Here is a 24,055-nt window from a genome sequence, read left to right as displayed (position 1 = left end):
TCGTCTCAAAAAATTTATTAACAGTCTGTGACAAAAGTAAATACATTTTCATAATAAAAACTCCCAACAGCATACATACAAAAGTATCCATCTCAACAGAGTAAACAGTGAAATGCTGAAAGTTTCCTCTAGTATCAGAAACAAGACAGGGATGCCCAATCTCAACACTTCTATTTTACATAGTAGTGAGAAATCAAGCCAGAACAATTAGGTAAGAAAAAGAAACACAAAGGCATTCAAATCAGGAATAAAGAAGTAAAATTCTCACTGTTTACAGATGAAATGATTTTAAAATACAGAAAACCATAAAGACTATACCAAACAAACAAAAAATAGAGCTAATATATCCATTCAGTAAAGTTGAGGCCACAAAAATATACAAAAATTAGTTGCATTGCCATATAGTAACAATAAACTATCTGAGAAAAAAGTTACAAAAAAATCTTATTTATAATAGTATCAAAAAATTTTTGAAAGTTTTATAACTTCATTTAACAAAAGAAGTGAAAGATCTGTCCAGCAAAATCTATAAAACACTGATGAAAGTAATTGAAAAAGACACAAATGGAAAAATATCCCTTCTTCATGGATTGGAAAAAATAATATTGCTAAAATGTCCATACTTCACAAAGTGATTCACAGATCCAATGAAATCTGTATTAACATTTTAATGGCATTTTTCACAGAAATAGAAAAAATTATAAAACTTCTATGGAATCACAAATAACTCCAAACAGCCAATGCAATCTTGAAAAAGAAGAATAAAGCTAGAGGCATCACACTTCTTCATTTCAAACTATTACACAGCTATACTAATCAAGGCTATGGTTTTACGTCTTACTGACGTAAAAACAGACACATAGACCAATGGAATAGAATACAAAAACCAGAAAGAAACCCATGTGTATGCAGTCAACTAATACTTTGACAAGGGCACCAAGATACACAAAGGGGAAGTACAGTCTCTTCAACAAATAATGCTGAAAACAAGTAGTCATACGCAAAAGAATAAAACTGAATACTTATACCATGTACAAAAATTAACTCAAAAGGATTAACACTTAAATACAAAACTACAAACTGTATAACTTCTAGAACAAAGCATAAGGAACAATCTCTTTGACACTGGCCTTGGCAGTAATTTTTCTGGCTATCACATCAAAAAATCACAAGCAACAAAAAGCAAAAAATAAAAGCAAGTAGCATTAAATTAAACAAAAAAGTGTGTGCACAGCAAAGAAACACAGAACATGAAAAAGCAACCCAGGGATTGGGAGAAAATAGATCTGATAAGAGTTTTATATCCAAAATATTAAGAATCTCACACAATTCGATAGCAAAAAAAAAAAAAAAAAAATCAATTTGCAAAGCACTCAAGTAGAAATTTCTTAAAATATGACATGGAAGTGGCAAACAGGTTTATAAAAAGGTTCTCAATGTTATTATTCATCAGGAAAATGCAAGTAAAACCTCAATGAGCTATCACCTCACACTTGTTAGAACAACTGCTGTCAAAGTCAATAAATATTCACACTTGTTAGAATGCTGTCAGAGTCAAGAAATATTAATAATAATAAGAGAGCATGGAGAAAAGAAAACCCTTGGATACTGTCAGTGGAAATGTAAATTGATTCAGCCATTATGAAAAATGGCATGAAGGCACCTCAAAAAAATTAAAAATATAAGTATTATATGAACCTTCGATCCTACTTCTAATTGTTTAACCAAAGGAAATAAAATCATATGTCAAAGATATATCTGTACCCCTATGTTCACAGCCAATTATTCACAATATATAGAATATTATTCAGACATAATGAAGAAGGTACTCCTGCAATTTCTGACAACATGGATGAATAAACAAGGTGGACATCATGGTAAAAAGTAAAAACTTTCATTTATAAAATAAATTATGAATATCTAATGTACAGCATTGTAAATATAGTTAATGATACTCTATAGTAGTAGTCCCCAACCTTTTTGGCAGCAGGGACCAGTTTTATGGAAGACAATTTTTCCACAGATGGAGGTCCAGTCGGGGGTGGTTTTGGAATGAAGGTGTTTTACCTCACATTATCAGGCATTAGATAGATTCTCATAAAAAGCACACAACCTAGATCTTTTGCATGCACAGTTCACAATAGGGTTCACACTCCTATGAGAATCAAATGCTGCTGCTGATTTGAGAGGAGGCAGAGATCAGGCAGTAATGCTCGCTGGCTGAATGGTCACCTCCTGCTGTGTGATCAGATTCCTCACAGGCCACAGACCAGAACTACAGACCCCAGCACTATAGTATACTTGAGATTTGTTAACAGTGTATATCTTAAGAGTTCTCATCATACACACAAAAATTGGCATCTAATGTGAGGTGACTGATGTGGTAATTAACTTTGCTATCTTAGTCATTACACAATGTGTATGTATGTCAAATCATCAAAATTTTAAATAGATACCATTTATATTTGTGGAAAGAATCATATGTCTAGAAGGAAAAAAAAGGAACTAAAGGACATATTCTCAGTAAGTTTCATACTGAACCAGACAAAATTAAAGAATGATAGTTATTAAGATATAAGGCAACAGTTTAGAGTTTATTATATAATGGACAATGTTATAAGCTCCCCATAGACAAAAATTTAGATAATAATTCTACATAATAAGTAATACACATTAAACTATTTAACATTTGTGGAATTTGTGCCTATAGAGTTTAAATTTCTTATCTTAGCTCAGGCAAGGAAAAATGAAAAGTTGAAGTGAAACATGATTAGATTTTCTTAGATTTGGAAAGATGTTTTGTATTTTGATAAAATTACTGCATCTTAATTTCTGTGGGATCACCTCGGAAACCACAATAGGATTAAAAATTAATATATCAGAAAATATGTGACATCTATCCACAGAATTCCTGGGACTTCTGAAAAAAAATTTCACTGTCCATCACTCCCCTCACACACTTCTGACATGAAGCAAAACCAGAACTTTAGATGTGGTTTCACATAGAGGTAGAAACATGCAGACTTTCCCAGAGCCCCCAAATCAATGGAAGAACAGTCAGATCACACAGGTCCTCACAGGCCAAGGGGAGCACTTTGGCTGTCACTGTGAATATGATGGTGGATCACAGAAGAGGAAGGAGAATCATCAGATAATTTAAGAGCATGTGACAGAAGATGTCCCTCTATGACAGCAAGGGAAAGAACCCAGGCGTCTCAAAAATCATTTCCATTGGAGAACTTCCCAATCCACACTTCAAGGTCTGGTTCTTTCTTGACCGCTGGACCTCTCACCCATGTCATCTATTTCATTCGCTCCCACCTACCTGGCTGGACGGCTACTGTCTCCTCACGCTTCACATTCCAGGGCTCTTTCCTTTGCTCCAAAAAGGTGATCAGGTCCGGTTTAGAGACAAGAAGACCTGTTTCATTGGAAAAATTCACATGACTCTTACTGAGGGTTTTTATTTTTTATTTTTATACTTTTTTTTGGCCCCACAGGACAGGATTAATTTCTAAGTGAGTACTGTGCTCAGTAGAAAAAAGAAGACATTATAGAAGATTCTTGGAAAGTATTTATCAAAATACTGTTTCCTACCAGCTTCTTTACAATATTTAGAAAGCATTTAAAATTTGGGGATCCTGAGCTTCTCTTGCAAATCTGACTGAATCAAAAACCAAAAAATTGGATTTTAAAGTGTAAGTAACAATAGTGTATGTCAACCAATTTCTAGAATCACAACTAGAGTGAAACTTGTACATCACCTCAAATAAAAAGGCAAATGTCAAAATCAAACATTATGAAATTTTTTCTGCATCAACAAAACCCCTATTTTTTTCCTGAAAACAAGAATCTGAAACTAACTCATACAAAGCACAAGATCCCAAGGGACATTCTGAAAAGAAAAGAAATAAAATTCTTAGTTATTAGATATTCTGAAGGCAAGTTATCCTCACCCAGAGAGACCAGGTTTCTGTAGTTTTCTAACATCACATCCTGATACAAATTCTTCTGAGCTGGTTCCAGGTGTTCCCACTCCTCCAGAGAGAATTCTACGGCCACATCCCTGAATGTCAACAGTCCCTGAAATAAAAATAAACAATACACTGACCATGTGGCCATGGCAGAGTTCTTTATTTGTCTCAAGATGAAATGACAGTTATTGGTTCTGACTTATATGAGTGACCTGAGTTATTCAGTAAGATCATTTTTAACACAGTAATATTTTCTAATGTAGTCTCAAACTGTGGAAAGAGAATAACATAAAATTCACAAAACTAGTGTAGATATTTATATCAAATGTAAAATATAAAACTAAGGCATCAACACAGGAATATACATTTTTGGGAGCTATATTTACATCATCCAGAATCAGCTGTGTATAACTCTCAGATGGAAAAGTCATGGTGACTGAGAGACATACTTCTCAAATTGTATACAATAAACTGGAGATCTTCAAATGCAGAGTCTGATTCAGTAGATCCAGGTTTTGAGTTTCTGCATTTCTATATTTTTTAATTTTTAATTTTGACACAGGGTCTCACTCTGCCACCCAGGCTGGAGTGCAGTGGTAGAATCTTAGCTCACTGCAGCCTCAACCTCCTGGGCTCAGGTGATCCTCCTGTCTCTGCCTCCTGAGTAGCTAAGGCTACAGGCATGAGCCACCACGGCTGGCTGAGTGTCTGCATGTCTAACAAGTTCACCGGTAGTGTTAATGCTTCAGGCCCAGAAGCCACTTTTGAATAGCAGAGAGGTTGAACACTGAGGAAAGAATTCAGGCATGATGTGAAACTGAGAATTTTATGAAATTTACAAGTTATAACAGCTAGAATGGTAATAATCCTTTTTGAACATATACTGTATATCCGATGTCATACTAACAGTTGTTTACATATACAAAATCCAATAAGTAATCTATGAGAGCCAAGATGGCCGAATAGGAACAGCTCAAGCTTCCAGCTCACAGCATGAGCGACACAGAAGATGGGTGATTTCTGCATTTTCAACTGAGGTACCGGGTTCATCTCACTAGGGCATGTCGGACAGTCGATGCTGGTCCACGAGTGCAGTCCAACCAGCAAGAGATGAAGCAGGGCGAGGCATCGCCCCCCCGGGAAGTGCAAGAAGCAAAGCAATTCCTTTTCCTAGCCAAGGGAAATTGAGACACACAACACCTGGAAAATCGGGTAACTCCCACCCTAATACTGTGTTTTACCAAGGGTCTTAGCAAACGGCACACCAGGAGATTATATCCCACACCTGGCCCAGAGGGCCCCACGCCCAAGGAGCCTCCCTCATTGCTAGCACAGCAAGCAGTCTGAGATCTAACTGCAAGGCGGCAGCGAGGCTGGGGGAGGGGCACCCACCATTGCTGAGGCTTAAGTAGGTAAACAAAGCCACTGGGAAGCTCGAATTGGGTGAAGCCCACCACAGCTCAAGGAGGCCTGCCTGCCTCTGTAGACTCCACCTCTGGGGACAGGGCATAGCTAAACAAAAAGCAGCAGAAACCTCTGCAGATGTAAAAGTCCCTGTCTGACAGCTTTGAAGAGAGCAGTGGTTCTCCCAGCATGGAAGTTGAGATCAGAGAATGGACAGACCGCCTGCTCAAGTGGGTCCCTGATCCCTGAGTAGCCTAACTGGAAGACATTCCCCACTAGGTGCAGACCGACACCTCACACCTCATACAGCTGGGTATACCCCTGAGACAAAGCTTCCAGAGCAAGAATCAGACAGCAACACTTGCTGTTCAGCAATATTCTATCTTCTGCAGCCTGCGCGGCTGATACACATGCAAACAGGGTCTGGAATGGACCTCAAGCAAACTCCAACAGACCTGCAGCTGAGGGTCCTGACTGTTAGAAGGAAAACTAACAAACAGAAAGGACACCCACACCAAAACCCCATCAGTACGTCACCATCATCAAAGACCAAAGGCAGATAAAACCACAAAGATGGGGAAAAAGCAGTACAGAAAAGCTGGAAATTCAAAAAATCAGAGCACATTTCCCCCTCCAAAGGAACGCAGCTCATCATCAGCAACAGAACAAAGCTGGATGGAGAATGACTTTGAAGAGTTGAGAGAAAGCGGCTTAGGCTTCAGTCTATCAAACTTCTCAGAGCTAAAGGAGGAACTATGTACCCAGCGCAAAGAAACTAAAAACCTTGAAAAAAGAATGGATGAATGGATAACTAGAATAATCAATGCAGAGAAGACCTTAAAAGAACTGACAGAGATGAAAACCATGACACGAGAACTACATGACAAATGCACAAGCTTCAGTAACCCACTCGATCAACTGGAAGGAGGAGTATCAGCGATTGAAGATCAAATGAATGAAATGAAGCGAGAAGAGAAGTATAGAGAAAAAAGAGTAAAACGAAATGAACAAAGCCTCCAAGAAATATGGGATTATGTGAAAAGACCAAATCTACATCTGATAGGTGTGCCTGAAAGTGACGGGGAAAATGGAACCAAGTTGGAAAACACTCTGCAGGATATCATCCAGGAGAACTTCCCCAAGCTAGTAAGGCAGGCCAACATTCAAATTCAGGAAATACAGAGAATGCCACAAAGATACTCCTCGACAAGAGCAACGCCAAGCCACATAATTGGCAGATTCACCAAAGTTGAAATGAAGGAAAACATGTTAAGGGCAGCCAGAGAGAAAGGTCGGGAAAGGGAAGCCCATCAGACTAACAGCAGATCTCTTGGCAGAAACTCTACAAGCCAGAAGAGAGTGGGGGCCAATATTCAACATTCTTAAAGAAAAGAATTTTCAACCCAGAATTTCATATCCAGTCAAACTAAGTTTCGTAAGCAAAGGAGAAATAAAAGCCTTTACAGACAAGCAAATGCTGAGAGATTTTGTCACCACCAGGCCTGCCCTACAAGAGATCCTGAAGGAAGCACTAAACATGGAAAGGAACAACTGGTACCAGCCATTGCAAAAACATGCCAAAATGTCAAGTCCATCGATGCTAGGAAGAAACTGCATCAACTAACGAGCAAAATAACCAGCTAATATCATAATGATAGGATCAAGTTCACACATAACAATATTAAACTTAAATGTAAATGGACTAAATGGTCCATTTAAAAGACACAGACTGGCAAATTGGATAGAGTCAAGACCCATCAGTTTGCTGTATTCAGGAGACCCATTTCACATGCAGAGACACACACAGGCTCAAAATAAAGGGATGGAGGAAGATTTACCAAGCAAATAGAAAACAAAAAAAAAATAGCAGGGGTTGCAATCCTAGCTTCTGATGAAACAGACTTTAAACGAACAAAGATCAAAAGAGACAAAGAAGGACATTACATAATGGTAAAGAGATCAATTCATCAGGAAGAGCTAACTATCCTAAATATATATGCACCCAGTACAGGAGCACCCAGATTCATAAAGCAAGTCCTTGGAGAGTTACAAAGAGACTTAGACTCCCATACAATAATCATGGGAGACTTCAACACCCCACTGTCAACATTAGACAGATCAATGAGACAGAAAGTTAACAAGGATATCTAGGAACTGAACTCAACTCTGCACCAAGCGAACCTAATAGACATCTACAGAACTCTCCAACCCAAATCGACAGAATATACATTCTTCTCAGCAACACATCGCACTTATTCCAAAATTGACCACATAGTTGGAAGTAAAGCACTCCTCCGCAAATGTAAAAGAACAGAAATTATAACAAACTATCTCTCAGACCACAATGCAATCAACCTAGAACTGAGGACTAAGAAACTCAATCAAAACCGCTCAACTACATGGAAACTGAATAACCTGTTCCTGAATGACACTGGGTACATAATGAAATGAAGGCAGAAATAAAGATGTTCTTTGAAACCAATGAGAACAAAGATACAACATACCAGAATCTCTGGGACACATTTAAAGCAGTGTGTAGAGGGAAATGTATAGCACTGAGTGCCCACAAGAGAAAGCAGGAAAGATCTAAAATTGACACCCTAACATCACAATTAAAAGAACTAAAGAAGCAAGAGCAAACACATTCAAAAGCCGCAGAAGGTAAGAAATAACTAAGATCAGAGCAGAACTGAAGGCGATAGAGACACAAAAAACCCTCCAAAAATATCAGTGAATCCAGGAGCTGGTTTTTTGAAAAGATCAACAAAATTGATAGACCGCTAGCAAGACTAACAAAGAAGAAAAGAGAGAAGAATCAAATAGATGCAATAAAAAATGATAAAGGAGATGTCACCACCGACACCATAGAAATACAAACTACCATCAGAGAATACTATAAACACCTCTATGCAAATAAACTAGAAAACCTAGAAGAAATGGATAATTTCCTGGACACTTACACTCTCCCAAGACTAAACCAGGAAGAAGTTGAATCCCTGAATAGACCAATAGCAGGTTCTGAAATTGAGGCAATAATCAATAGCCTACCAACCAAAAAAAGTCCAGGACCAGAAAGATTCACAGCCGAATTCTACCAGAAGTACAAGGAGGAGTTGGTACCATTCCTTCTGAAACTATTCCAATCAATAGAAAAAGAGGGAATCCTCCCTAACTCATTTTAGGAGGCCAACATCATCCTGATACCAAAGTCTGGCAGAGATACAACAAAAAAAGAGAATTTTAGACCAATATCCCTGATGAACATCAATGCAAAAATACTCAATAAAATACTGGCAAACCGAATTCAGCAGCACATCAAAAAGCGTATCCACCGATCAAGTGGGCTTCATCCCTGGGATGCAAGGCTGGTTCAACATACGCAAAGCAATAAACATAATCCAGCATATAAACAGAACCAAAGACAAAAACCACATGATTATCTCAATAGATGCAGAAGAGGCCTTTCACAAAATTCAACAGCCCTTCATGCTAAAAACTCTCAATAAATTCGGTATTGATGGAACATATCTCAAAATAATAAGAGCTATTTATGACAAACCCACAGCCAATATCATACTAAAGGGGCAAAAACTAGAAGCATTCCCTTTGAAAACTGGCACAAGATAGGACGCCCTCTCTCACCACTCCTATTCAACATAGTGTTGGAAGTTCTGGCTAGGGCAATCAGGCAAGAGAAAGAAATCAAGGGGATTCAGTTAGGAAAAGAAAAAGTCAAATTGTCCCTGTTTGCAGATGACATGATTGTATATTTAGAAAACCCCATCGTCTCAGTCCAAAATCTCCTTAAGCTGATAAGCAACTTCAGCAAAGTCTCAGGATACAAAATCAACGTGCAAAAATCACAAGCATTCTTATACATCAATAACAGACAAACAGAGAGCCAAATCATCAATGAACTTCCATTCACAATAGCTTCAAAGAGAATAAAATACCTAGGAATCCAAATTACAAGGGATGTAAAGGACCTCTTCAAGGAGAACTACAAACCACTGCTCAGTGAAATAAAAGAGGACACAAACAAATGGAAGAACATACCATGCTCATGGATAGGAAGAATCAATATTGTGAAAATAGCCATACTGCCCAAGGTAATTTATAGATTCAATGCCATCCCCATCAAGCTATCAATGAGTTTCTTCACAGAATAGGAAAAAACTGCTTTAAAGGTCATAGGGAACCAAAAAAGACCCCATATTGCCAAGACAATCCTCAGCCAAAAGAACAAAGCTGGAGGCATCACGCTACCTGACTTCAAACTATACTACGAGGCTACAGTAACCAAAACAACATGGTACTGGTACCAAAACAGAGATACAGACCATGGAACAGAACAGAGCCCTCAGAAATAATACCACACATCTACAGCCATCTGATCTTTGACAAACCTGAGAGAAACAAGAAATGGGGAAAGGATTCCCTATTTAATAAATGGTGCTGGGAAAATTGGCTAGCCATAAGTAGAAAGCTGAAACTGGATCCTTTCCTTACTCCTTGTATAAAAATTAATTCAAGATGGATTAGAGACTTAAATGTTAGACCTAATACCATAAAAACCCTAGAAGAAAACCTAGGTAATACCATTCAGGACATAGGCATCGGCAAGGACTTCATGTCTAAAACACCAAAAGCAACAGCAACAAAAGCCAAAATTGACAAATGGGATCTCATTAAACTAAAGAGCCTCTGCACAGCAAAAGAAACTACCATCAAAGTGAACAGACAACCTACAGAATGAGAGAAAATTTTTGCAATCTATTCATCTGACAAAGGACTAATATCCAGAACCTACAAAGAACTCAAACAAATTTACAAGAAAAAAACAACCCCATCAAAAAGTGGGCAAAGAATATGAACAGACCCTTCTCAAAATAAGACATTCATACAGCCAACAGACACAAGAAAAAATGCTCATCATCACTCACCATCAGAGAAATGCAAATCAAAACCACAATGAGATACCATCTCACACCAGTTAGAATGGCGATTATTAGAAAGTCAGGAAACAACAGGTGCTGGAGAGGATGTGGAGAAATAGGAACACTTTTACACTGCTGGTGGGACTGTAAACTAGTTCATCCATTGTGGAAAACAGTGTGGCGATCCCTCAAGGATCTAGAACCAGAAATACCATTTGACCCAGCCATCCCATTACTGGGTATATACCCAAAGGATTATAAATCATGCTGCTATAAAGACACATGCACATGTATGTTTATTGCGGCACTATTCACAACAGCAAAGACTTGGAATCAACCAAAATATCCATCCGTGACAGACTGGATTAAGAAAATGTGGCACATACACACCATGGAATACTATGCAGCCATAAAAAAGGATGAGTTTGTGTCCTTTGCAGAGACATGGATGCAGCTGGAAACCATCATTCTCAGCAAACTATCGCAAGAACAGAAAACCAAACACTGCATGTTCTCACTCATAGGTGGGAACTGAACAATGAGATCACTCGGACACAGGAAGGGAAACATCACACACTGGGGCCTACTGTGGGGAGTGGGGAGGGGGGGAGGGGGGGAGGGATAGCGTTAGGAGATATATCTAATGTAAATGACGAGTTAATGGGTGCAGCACACCAACATGGCACATGTATACATATGTAACAAACCTGCACGTTGTGCACATGTACGCTAGAACTTAAAGTATAATAATAAAAAATAATAATCTATAAGAAAAATATTCTTCCTCTTATATAAAAATTATTTTCCAAATATTTGCTACATAGTAAAGTTTGTATTTTGCCTCAGTTTATCGGATTTAGAATTTATCTCAAAGGGATATACCGGTCAGTATACTGAGACAACCTTAACAATGTTCAGAGAAGATTTCGTAACTGAGTAATGAAAACAAGAAAGCAGCCACACAATAGTGACCAAATAATGCTTTCATCTTATGTGCGTGTGCGCATGCACGTGCGCACACACACATACACAGAGAAATGGTAACTATATACATATTAAAAGTAAGAGAATATCTCTGTGTAAATAAAATTTTAAAATGTTTTAAATTGTATAAAAACTATAAAACTCTTTGTGGATGATGCCTTTTTTGTGTGTTTTTAACAAAACTTTATAAAGACCAATACATACAACGAAATAAAGTAAAAGCTCTTGTTTCTGAGTCTGGTATTTTTTTTCAAGTTTTTGTTGTGTTTATTCTATGTGCTATTATATATTTTAGAATTTTAAGACAATAGATATATTTGTTATATGTTAATTCTTATTCTTTCTCTGAAAATATAAAGATAAATAAGCATATGCTTATGACATGAGATGAAATAAAATGGAAACCTACAATACTGAGACCTGCTTCAGAACTTCCAGTCTTAAAAGCTGTTATCTCCTGTCAACAAACGTGAGAGCCTTCACTCTGCAAAGAAAGCTACAAACACAGGGAAACCAAAAAGAAATGGGAGTCTCTGGATTAAATGTGATGGTTTATACACACACTCAGTCAATCCTCCCTCCTAGATACTCATTAAAGACAAAGAGAAAAATGATTATAGTGAAGCATTCTGGCAGAGGGCACCTGAACCAAGTAAATGAAGTTAGCATTATCTGTAATAAGACAAGTTGTATCAGTGCTGACGCACAGACAGGCCCATAATCATTGCTGTGATATGGGTGGAGGGGAAAAGTAAAGCATAATATAATCATAAAAAACAATCTGTGGGGGAAGATACAGATGACATAGTTCTTCAAACTGGCCATGTGACCCTACTTAGAAGCTGGGGTTGAGAATCACTTAGCTAAGCATTGCCTCTCAAGGTTCAATATGCATACATATCATTTGGTATTCTGGGCCCCCTCTAAGTAATGTGATTCTGCAGGTTTGAAAAGTTTCCATGAACTGGCTTCTTTAACAAGTCCCCTGTCAATGCTGATGTTGCTCCTCCTAGACCCAATATCAATAGCACTCAGCTAGAGGAAGCAGAGACAGCATGAGTCCCTTACACCCAATACTCTAATCACAACAAAAATACTTTTTGGGCCCGGCGCAGTGGCTCATGCCTGTAATCCCAACACTTCGGAAGGCCGAGATGGGCAGATCACAAGGTCGAGAGATCGAGACCATCCTGGCTAACACGGTGAAAGCCTGTCTCTACTGAAAATACAAAAAAATTAGCCGGGCGTGGTAGCGGGCGCCTGGAGTTCCAGCTACTCGGGAGGCTGAGGCAGGAGAATGGCATGAATCCAGCAGGCGGAGCTTGCAGTGAGCCAAGATCGCGCCACTGCACTCCAGCCTGGGTGACAGAGCGAGACTCCGTCTTAAAAAAACAAACAAACAAAAAAAACTTTTCGTTCACAGCGAGGACCACCAATCACTGTCCTGAAAGATCACATCCTTTGCCAGCCATTTAAAGCTAACAGATACAGAGACTGGAGAAGACAGTTAGGTCTAAATCAGCATTTGGAAAACAACATGGAGACATGCATGAAAGCAGTGTTTACTGAGCTTGTACTATGTGCTCACAGTATGCACTGTGCTGGGAACATCACATGGTGCGAGTTAAGCCACATAAACCTCTGGGATGTGGCTCCTGAGTATCCCATAATTCCCAGCAGGATTTAGATAATGGCCCAGCCTTTCTATTTCTTCTTGTTTCCCTATCACTATAAAAGCTAACTATAGACAGATGGGAGGGATACAGAAAGGAAGGGGCCAAGTTTAGTTCAGAAGAATTTCTCCACTGGGCGCGGTGGCTCACGCCTGTAATCCCAGCACTCTGTGAGGCCAAGGTGGGTGGATCATTTGAGGTCAGGAGTTCAAGACCAGCCTGGTCAACATTGTGAAACCCTATCTCTACTAAAAATACAAAAATCAGCTGGGCATGGTGGCACACCTGTAATCCCAGTTACTCGGGAGGCTAAGGCAGAGAATCACCTGAACCAGGAAGGCAGAGGTTGTGTAAGCTGAGATTGCGACACTATTCCACAGCCTGGGCAACAGAGTGAGATTCAGTCTCAAAAAAAAAAAAAAAAAAGAAGAAAAAGAATTTCTCATTATTCTCTTTATATCTTTACACTGACTTTGTTACAACTTGTAGAGCAACTACTGGATCTGCAGAAATGAAAAAGAGGTTGCCAGGTGGAATGTTTCTAGAGGTACTGGTTTCAATAAGAAAAAAATTTAATTTTCAAATAATTTTGAAAAAGTGAGTCCTTTACTCCCATTCATCTGCTTTTGGGTTTGGGGAAATTGTGAGCACCACCTCTGAAAAGATGGCAGCAGCAGCCACCCTGAAGTCTGATCTCCTCTAGTCAGTTCTATGAGGGGAGGCTCCAGGGTAGGGGCAGACCTGGACCAGGCACAGAAGAGGATGGATTTGGGCAGGGCTGGCGCAGGGGCTGGGCTAGACTTCTTGTCTCTACATTGCTGCTTTATTTTCAGTTGTGTTTCCTAAGCCTGACCAACAAGAACTTGACTCCCATGGGTTGCCTTGTTTTAATAGTTTAAGCTTCATTCTATTTTGTAACATGCAACAACAAACAATTTAACCAAAACGCATAGGGCTTTCTAGGAAAATTATATTAGTAGCTACATAATTATCTTTAACAAGAAAAAAGCAATATAAATAATCATTATAATAACAACTCTTTTGTCCATGGGTGGCCCTTCAGGTGGTGACATCAGAACTCACAACGTCAACATAAGGGCAGTGTCCCAAACCAAGTCCAAGTTCCCTGTACACCTCTGTTCTTGCTCCTGACCACATGATGTTGAATTCAACCATTATCCATCTGCTCTAGACTGAAAGTTCCTGGATGGTAGGGACTATGGCTGCTGCATCTGTTTTCCTAGTGGCCATATGAAATGGAAGCAATTGGTTTACCTATCAGTATGAGTCTCCAGGCCTCCTCCTTGTATTTCACCCACACATTAGAAAACTGGAGCAACTCCCACTTGGATACCAAATAAGGAGATTCCTTCTGTTAAAAGAGAAACAAACCCTGATGACTCATTCCTCTCCCTCTGAGACAGAAGCAAGATTAGTCCATTGTCAGCCTGTCCCCTGCCTGCACAGGATATAACCAAGTGTCTCAAGGACCCCTAGGTGCTGGTGAGATAGTCCCTGTAACTGTGTGATGAAAACCCAATAGTGATTCAGGCAGGAAAGACTCAAGTTGTCCTTGTGGAACCAGAATAGTAAATTGAGTTGTCATCATAGGGCCACAGATCCAGGATCCAGATATGTTATTAACTATACCTGATCAGCTAACTCTTAGGTACAAGAAAGGACAAGATTACCCTACTCCAGTAACACAGCTCACAGGTAGGTGCAGCTTCACTCACGGCTCCCTCCCTCTGCTAAGGTGCTGCTTTACACTTACAGATTCTGCCACGAAATTCTGTTTATACAAAGTCCATGTTGATCTCTCACAATGCAGAAAACGTTCCCTGGATTTTCTATATATCCTGAGTCCAAAGTCTGGCCCTGTCTCGTGGATCCCAGGTGGAGACCAGCCTTTATGTGCAGACTCCAGGTGGGATCAACCTGGCTCTGCATTCTTGGGTGTTGCTGTGAAGAAAACTAGAGGAGACAGCCCCTCAGGAAGGCTGCTCTCACACATCCTGGAGAACCCCAGGACCTGGGTTCAGAATTCACAGCTGCACATTTAGGTGTTGGAGGGGCAGGGAAGTGGCATGCACCTTCTGCACATTCATGGGCATTTGGGCAAGAGGATGAAGGGAACGTTGAGATTCTCAGGCCTACTCAACGCATGTGTGTGTGCCTGGTTGGTTTCCAGGCCCCATGGTCTTTGAATCAGTTTCAGGTCTGAAGATGCCAGGGGCATGGAAAGACAGAGCTGGAATGGCTAACTGACTGATGCTCTGTGAACTTATTTTTGTAGAAATGTAGCCAAACGGTTCTAGAAGGGACTGAAGATTCCAAGTAAGCAGAGAGACCATTCTGCCTGCAGATTTTGGGAGTTGTTGCACAATTGTGGGTTGTGAACAGAAATCAAAGAGGGAAAGGACCCTCTGGAGTGAAGTCTTACAGGCACCTTACAGGTTTATATTCTGTATGGTAATTCTGGGCAATGTTTGAAAAATATAATGAAGAAGAAAATCATAAAATCATCTCCAACCCCAGAAAAACTATCCATAGTGGTAGAAAAGAAAGAAAACTCTTTTGTGACATAATTAGCCCAGAATGTAAAGGACATGATAGGCAACCTGCTAAGAGATTAGAAAAACACCCACTGGTGAAAAGTCACCATAATTAGTCCTCAATAGAAGACCTGACAGCACCATTCATCAGATAGAGTTCATTCTAAATTCACCTGGGAATTGGGAGGCCATCTGTGTTTTTTAATTGGCTACAGTCAAAGGAAAAATAAACTTCATGTCTTCGTGACAGGCAGATTTGCAACTTGGAGCCAGATGCCTGCTCTCCTAGAGAAACTGTGGGATACCGCTCTATCTTCTTTGCTATTTACATTTAGAGAAAGGCAGTACTGAGTCAAAAAAGACTGACAAATGACCTATTTAGCTGTTAGAGTAATTTAGACAGATTGTAAAACAGAAAAATAATTTACATATGAAAGTTTTCTAAAGTAAATGCTTTAAGAAAAAAAAAGAGAAAAATTTCTTTCCTTATTTTCAAGAAGGATTAAGTCTTGTATGTATTTCTAATTTGTATTTGCTCTTACAACAGCCAAGTCTAGGGCCATGGTCTTGAGCTCATGGACATCTGAGTTCCAATAGGTGCTGGATTCAGGCACCTGTGGGGTGACCTTGGGAACACTGGGTACACATAAAGAAGGGGCTTGTGGGGAAGTAAAAGGCAGAACAGAGGAAGGTGCTATCGAGCCATGAGCAGACGGTAGTACCAAGTTGGTGGAAGGACTGGTTTGTGCTAAAGATACTGGCCCAGGTGGGGCTATGCTCTGACATATTCCTGGGTCCATGCAGGCAGATGAGATTATGATTGGATGGTCCACAAGCCTAGTTTGATGGAGAAACCAGGCCGCTGCTACGGATTCAGTGTCTAGGATTACAACAAGCCAGGAGTCCTCAGGCACTTGAGTGGGTTTTTGGCAGGAAACTGGAAGCAAAGGTGCTATGGATGTAATTCCTGACGGTCAAGCCTTCTCCTGGGAGGGACGGGGACATGTCAATGCCTAGTTGGTATGTTCAGGAGTGGGTGGGAATCATGCAGTAGCAGCTGGGTGGGGGAGGGGGTCTCTTCTCAGAACGTCTTTCCTCTCAGTCTTCAGTCCCCTCTCAACCTAGCAGGAGACCTGGAATCAAAGGACAATGCACAGTGGGGCAACCTGTGTGCAGAACAGAGCCTCCCTTCCCCCAGACACTTGGGAGTCTCTCTCCAACCCAGGCCTCTGTGAGGTCTGTCTTCTGACACCAAATGTGTAGAGTTTGCTGAACACCAACCAATCCTCCAACATCAACTGAGTGCCAACAACTTAATTCTGACACCACGCAGAGTCAGCACAGGCCCCACAAGTTCTGGGCTCTGTTCCACAACACTGCCCCCACTTCAGATGCCAGTTACAATGCCTGGGGCACTATCTATACTTCCAAGCTACTGCCTGTAAATCGAGGGCACCCATAACCCTATCCTTAAGTTCAATCATTTCAAAGATCTATTCAAATAACTCAGCAAATCGCTTTACTTATGTTTATCAGGTTATCATAAGGATACAGTTCAGAACAGCCAAATGAGATAAATACACACAGGGCAAAAAAAAAAAAAAAAAAAAAAAAAAAAAACAGTGGGAAAAGATAGGAATAGTAACCTAGTAAATAGCTGTGATTAAAGAAATCCCCCATCTTTTGTGTTCTCCAAAAACAGCTTACTGCAAAAAACCAGCCTATTATGACTTCGATGATGCTCCCTGATTCAGTCATCACAAAGCCACAGACTCTCCAAATTCCCCTTCTGACTCAGCTGAACAGTTCTGTCTTCAGTGTTCAGAATAAACTACTTAACCAAACTTTATATTTTTCTCCAAGTTGCTGGACTTTGACACACCCACAGCCTGGTCAACATTCAACCCCTCCCTAAGCCCCTCCTAAGAACAGGCTGACATCAGAGTGAAACATTCTCTGATCTAGAATCTGATATTGGCATCTTAATCCTGCCCTTCCCCTCCTGCCTTCTGAGCTTGTTTGCTCCTCCCTGTGAAAGAAAGTCTTTGTCTGCCTAACCTTTGAGATCCACAAAGATCTTACAGCTGGTGCTTTCCCCCTGTTGCAATACTCCTTTAGAATTAAGGAACTTCTTACCTAAACCTGAATTGGTTTTATTTGACAAAATCAAGTAAAATGTGGGGAAGGAACTGGAAACTTAATATTTTACTGCAAGCCTCAAGTTAATCTGGGGGAACACAGTGTGGCAGAGATTTGAGACTCTGCATGCCAAATATTAGGAAAACACAGGGGGAAAACCAGTTGTCAAGGGCAGTGTTAAAATGATTAATGAGTAGGTGATTATATGGAAGTGGTTGTAGTGCCCTGGGTTTTCAGGGAGAAAAACCAAAACCAGTACAACAATTTCTATCCTCAGAAAGAGCCTCCCAACCCTAACTGCCTCTTTCTGTGGATTTTCAGCTTTCAGCTTTCCAGGGCTCTGTAGCTTCTCAGTATAAAGGGCTTCTTCCATGATTGGGGTGAGCAGGCTGGGACATGTGCAGGGGAAACTCCCCTGGAAGAACTAACTGGGCTTCAGTAACCTCTTCTTGCAGGCTCAAGACTGGGTTAGTTTGCACTCACTGAGCTCAGGCTTCTGCTTCCCAGTCAGGGTTATTCAATTAGTATTTAATGAGAAAATGCCCAGTGCTTGAAGAAAGAAAAACTACTCAAACAGCATTTATAGAACAAAGGAAACTGAAACGCCTTTATAATTTATACCTCAACAGAAAATACAAAAGTATCTATCCCTTTCAGACAATAAATAGGCCACTTATTTCCATGATAACAGATCATTTAGTAAATATATATAAACGATTCTAGCAGGTGCTAAGTTCGGCATTAAAGCTGCACATCCAAGGCCAGGCATGGTGGCTCATGTCTGTTATCCCAGCACTTTGGGAGGCCAAGGCAGGAGGATCGCTTGAGCCCAGGAGTTTGAGACCACTCTGGGGCAACACAGTGAGACCCACATCTCTACAAAAAGAAAAAACAAAATAGCCAGCCATGGTGGAGCACCCCTGTAAGTCCCAGCTACTAGGAACTAGGAAGGCTGAGGTGGGAGAATCACTTGAGCCCAGGAGGTTGAGTGAGCTGTAATCACACCACTGCACTTCGGTCTGGGTGACAGAGGGGAGATCCTGTCTCCAAAAAGCAAAAAATAAAAAATAAACTCAACATCCAGACAAGAGGACAAAGAACAAAGATATCCACTGTCATAACTTCTTCACCCTACAAAAAAAAGAAACTGATGTTTTGATGAAACTATGTAATTCACCAATTAATCTACCACACATTGTTGTGAAAATGTATTCACTTTCTACAGCCAATAATGAAAGAAAGATTTTCTCCATTTCTTTTCCCTGGCAGCATTTCCAAAAGGTGAGCCCTGAGATTGTTTTAAATTACTCTCAAAAAAAGAACAAACCTGACAAACTTACTACACTCACTCAGCTGAAAAAAAAGTAAGAATTTTTAACAATGAATTACATGACTTGATATTTTAATTTTCTGAAATCCACCTTTCACGGCCTTGGAAATGTTTTTTATCTTTCAAGCTCTACTGATTACATTTACACTAATTGAAAAACTGAAGTAGAAATAAATGAACAAATCTTTCTAAGGCAGCACACTCAGGGAGTGGTAATGCTGATTGACACAAGACACAACTGGCTCAAGTGTCAAGTCGGGTCACGGTATCATCTGGGACATTCTCCTACCCCAATACTGCTCATTAAAATGCTCAGGGACCATCCTCCCAGGAGATCCTGCACTGTGCCCCCATGGACACTGCAGCCGAGTTTGCAGCACCTCACTGCGGTGGGGTTTTTGTTTTTTGGTCCTTTGGGAGTTTTTCTCCCTTCACAAATCTGAATGAATCCGGGGGCAGGAATCATTTGTGACTGTTTACTCTCAATACCAGCAAACAATTGGCTGACCAGCAATGTGTCTCCAAGGGATGAAAACTAGCTTTGAAGAACTAAAATTCTTATGTCCCAAAGGGTTATCTTTTTAGGTTAAGGGTGTCCCAGGAGATTTCTCTCAGCCCCAGGGCATCCAGCTGCTCCCCTGGGGGGCTACACTTCCATACCTTGGGCCATCCTCTAACAGGAGGTGACCTGGGGCTGACAATCACTAAACAGTTCAAGAGACATGGCCACTGTGGGCATCTTGAGTCATCCCAGACAGTACTGAAATTCAGGAACAGGAAAAGATTGGATAGAGGGTGGCTATACAGGGCCCTGTGCAAAACCTCAAGTCAAAAGACATTCTTTCTGATAACGTATCTGTGCCTAGGGAAGATGAATGAAAAAGAGGCACAAAGATTTTTTTTGCAGTGGAGTGTCAGGGACTTTTTTATTCTCTGCTTTCCTCTCACGTGAAATGTATACCAAAATAACACAAATCTTTAAAAAAGTGTCATCCACTGCTCTGTGAAATCATGATTAATGAGTAAAATACTCTGTCTGAAATGTACAGTAAATGACCAGTAGTTAATAACGTTGCGAATTGGAGAGAGGAAGTTAGCCTTTGGAAATGTCGGGAAGGAACTGGAAATTTAATATTTTACTGCAAGCCCCGTTAGACTGGGAGAACACAGTGGTGGATTTGAGACACTGCGTGCCACACACGTTAGGAAACCGCAGGGGAAAACCAGTTCCCCTGGGCAGTGTTAAGATGATTAACGAGCAGGCGATTATACGGAAGTGGTTATAGTGCCCCAGGTTTCTAGGGAGAAAAACCAAAACCAAACTCACATGCATTTCTTGTAAATTACAACTTTAGAGGAAAACAAAATTCAGACTTAACGAACCACAGAGCTCCAATTCACCTCCACCTGCATAGTCTAAATAAGGCAACCACAGAACTGTAACCCATTGGTTAATCTGGTCCGCTTACTCATGCACCTTATAAAAAACATTTCCTTCAAGCCCCTGTGGGGACCTCCGAACCACAAACCAGGACTGCAGGTTTCCCACGTCACAAATCGCTATTTGCTCAAATTCTTCAACGTTTTAACAGTGACTCCCTTTAATTCTTAATAGGAGAAAGGAGTGACTGAGAACCCTATGGGGCACAGTTTCTCCCCACACACGAACCACACACCGAACCTGGGTCTCCCCTGAGACGCTCCCGTCCTCACCGCACAATCTTGGGGAGAGGCGGGGCTGCGGCGCGGAGCCACCCAGAGAGGGCTCTGGCCAGGGCCGAGGTCGCTCTGCGGGGTCGGGTCGGGACGGGACGGGACAGGACGCGAGGGGTCCCGGCTGCCGGCCTGGCCGCCATCTTGCAGCGGAGGAGACCGAGGGCCGAGCTGCGCCCGCTGGGACTCGGGAACCAGACCCCGGAGCTGACTGCGGGGAGGCCCAGGTGCCCCTACAGCGGGTTCTCGCCGCTTCCGACCACCCCCTTCCCCGCTCTGGGGACCCCCGACCCCGCACACTCACCATTTCCCAGCTTCCGGGATGCTCTGGCGTCTTAGCTACGGATCTCCCAGTGCCTGGCAGGTCACAGAACAACAGAGACTGTTTATTCTCAGAACGTGAAGCTGCCTGGGCCTTCCAGAACTAAAGACTCACGGCCGTGGTGAAGAGACCCGACCTCTAACTGGAGCCGACAAAGGCCCCCGCCAAATCCCGGAAGCCGCCCCTGCTCCCCGGCTTCACTCCTGATTGGATGGTTTCCATTCCAGCGCCCCTGATTGGATAAAGCTCCATGCCCCGCCCCCTCATTATTAGTGGTTTTTTTATTTTTATTTTTTATTTTTTTGAAAGGGAGACTGGCTCATTGAGGTGGGGCCGCCTGCCGCGGGTATTACAGCTAATTAAGCGGTGAGCTGCGACTTGAAATGCACTTGCTCTTTCCCTTACCTGGTTCTGCTTGTATAAGACATCTTATTAGCTAATTAAGAAGTACATTTAGACACATTTAAAGCAAGAAAGACCCTCATCCCGTACCACACTGTACCCCACTGCTAACGCCACCGTGGGAGGGGGCCCCTCAGCTGGGAACAGAAGACTGTACACTTCATTCACGTGTTTTCAATTAGGCCTTTGCATGATACATACACTGAACCAGTACAAAAGCATCTTATAGGGGCACGCAGGCTGGGGTCCCAGGAGGATGTTGCGGGCGGTGGTGGAACGTGGAAGAGGGGCTGGCCTCTTCTTCTAATCTACAACTCTGCCTCCATCTCCTGGAGTCTGCATCACTGGCAAGGGGGTCGCTGACTGTCCGTCTGTCTCTCCTCAATCCCTTCAAGCTCAGGGAAGAAGGGTCCTTGGCAGCAACAGGGCTGGGAGCTCAGTTCCTCTGGGCCCTGCTGGCTCAGGCTCAGTGGCCATGGACTCCTCAGCCCTACCTCTGGTTTTTGTTTTTGTTTTGAGACAGGGTCTCACTCTATTGCCCACGCTGGTGCAGTGGTGCAATCATGGCTCACTGCAGCCTCCAGGGCTCAAGCAATCTTCCCACCTCAGCCTCCTGAGTAGCTGGGACTACAGGCACATGCCACCATGCCCGGCTGATTTTTGTATTTTTTGTAGAAATAAGGTTTCACCATGTTGCCCAGGCTCGTCTCGATCTCCTGAGCTCAAGCGATCCTTCCACCTTAGCCTCCCAAGTAGCTGGGGCTACAGGTTAGTAGTCAGTTCTCCAACTCCTGAGTTCAAGTATTCTGTCCGCCTTGACCTGCCAGAATGCCCTATCCCTGTTTTTCTGGAGTCTTGGAGCTAGTGGCGCTGCAGCACCTCTGCTTTCAGATTCTCCTAGTCTTCCCGCTGAGTAGAAGGTGGAAGAGGAGGTGGGTGTCAGACTGGGCCAGGGCCCTAGGCCCCCATCTAGCTTGGTTAAACTCCCAGTTGGGACAGATGAGGCTCTGTGCCTGATTCAGTGAGACGCGTGGAACAAGTACTTCCCTCCCAAAAGCAGAAAGATCCCTGATTGCTGACAGTCAGGATTCCATGCACTTGACTCGGCCTGGGGCCCGGCTGCCTCTCACCCTCACACCCGGTTCCAATCGCTGCACTCTGTGGCCTCTCTGCCACCAGATTAGGTGTAGATAATGGGTATGGGGTGGGGCTGCTGACACCACTGGCTGACCAAACCCCTTTCCCACACTGAAGGGAGAAAAGGCAGGAGGTTAGGGGCTCCCAAAGGCAGCACTGCTTGTGACAGCACCGCGGGAGTCCTTAGGGCCTACTAAGGGGCTGGACTGAAACTCAGGATCAACTTTGTCTGACTCCAAAGACCATGCACCTCCATGGACCTCACAACTCAAGCAGCTTCCCTAGGCCTTTGAGATCCTGGAGACTGACTCTTCTGCAATAGAAGAAAGATTCCTTTTGATTCTCATCCTTCTAGTACTCTTCACAATTGGAAATAATCCCCACCAGAGAATGCTTCTGAAATGTCTTGGAAACATTTAGAATAATTTGGGGAAATGGCTGAAGGCTGGGTTTAAGAAATCAAGGCCTAACATTCTATTTTTCATTTCTTATGGGAGAGATTTGAAAGCACTTATAATACACTCAATATGTCTGCAAATTATTTTTGTCCCCTTTCAGTATTTGTAGGCTGTTGATGATTTTCAATACAGATTAACTCAAACTACTGTGCCTGATACAAACTTTTACTCTGAAAGCAAGAGACACAAAGGTATATCTGCTGAGAAGACATTTTCTCCTGCTACAATTTAGCCAAACAGCTGAGTACGTCTTAAAGTCAGTCCTTGATTTCTAACAAGTCAAGCTATTTGCCAAGACCACAATCAGCATATGACTGCTTCAACTACTTCATCATACCAAAAGATTGACCAGACAGATCGAAGCTCTGAGGGTGGAGTGGTGAGAGGACCCGCACTAGCAGGTGGGCAGCCATAGGTTCATAGGTGAGAATCACTCATTAGGTGGGGTGTTTTGAGGTCCTGATATTTATGACACAATTAATGTGTATATTACTAAAAGTAAATTATAGAACATTACAAATAATACATATATAAACTAAGCATGTCAGCAATTACAACTACTGTTATTCATCATTATTCTAAGTGTGATCATTATTATTACCACAGTTAGAAATAGTAGTTGTGGTTGCTGCTGCTGCTGCTGTTGCTGGAGGGATGGTGATAAAAACACCAAGTAAGGTTCTGCTGCCTCCTCCACCTATGGCATCGGGAGCTGCTGGTTCACTAGTTTGATGCACACTCTGGACCTCTTTGGTGAAGTTGCAGCTGGAGAGGCTTCAGGCTCCGCTATAGCAGAATTTGAAGATGGCAGGTAGGATGGTCCTGGGGTGCAGTTGATGGTGAAGAGGTGCATACTACTTAGTGAATGAGTGGAAGCCTTTGGTGAAAGGCAGAGTTTGTCCATGACACAGATCAGATTCCACTTTGACTGGGGCCAATTAGTGAAACAGACACATCTGCAGAACTGGAAATGGAGGACAAAGATTCAGTTGATGTGTTCCAGAAGCAGACAGGAGTGTCTACTGAG

At 41.8% G+C, this 24,055-nt stretch overlaps 1 protein-coding gene across 5 annotated transcripts in view; it reads right to left on the bottom strand.

Moving 5' to 3' along the window:
- Positions 1-24,055, bottom strand: part of ZNF267 (zinc finger protein 267) — a 142,925-nt gene that overhangs the window by 22,233 nt on the left and 96,637 nt on the right. For 3 of the 5 annotated variants that reach the window (XM_073015331.1, XM_073015330.1, XM_073015332.1), the window contains exons 2-3: positions 3,957-4,083; positions 3,326-3,421 (exon numbers count right to left, since the gene is read on the bottom strand). In XM_073015331.1, the coding sequence (XP_072871432.1) occupies positions 3,326-3,421; positions 3,957-4,083 (223 nt within the window). Of the gene's footprint in view, positions 1-3,325; positions 3,422-3,956; positions 4,084-14,247; positions 14,345-21,013; positions 21,220-24,055 lie in introns of those variants that run through there. The other 2 variants (XM_007990939.3, XM_007990933.3) reach the window with 2 other exon arrangements.

The sequence above is a fragment of the Chlorocebus sabaeus genome, chromosome 5, assembly GCF_047675955.1.
Source record: "Chlorocebus sabaeus isolate Y175 chromosome 5, mChlSab1.0.hap1, whole genome shotgun sequence".
NCBI lineage: Eukaryota > Metazoa > Chordata > Mammalia > Primates > Cercopithecidae > Chlorocebus > Chlorocebus sabaeus.
Note: the sequence above shows the minus strand (reverse complement) of the source record. Positions and strands in the feature narration are given on the sequence as shown.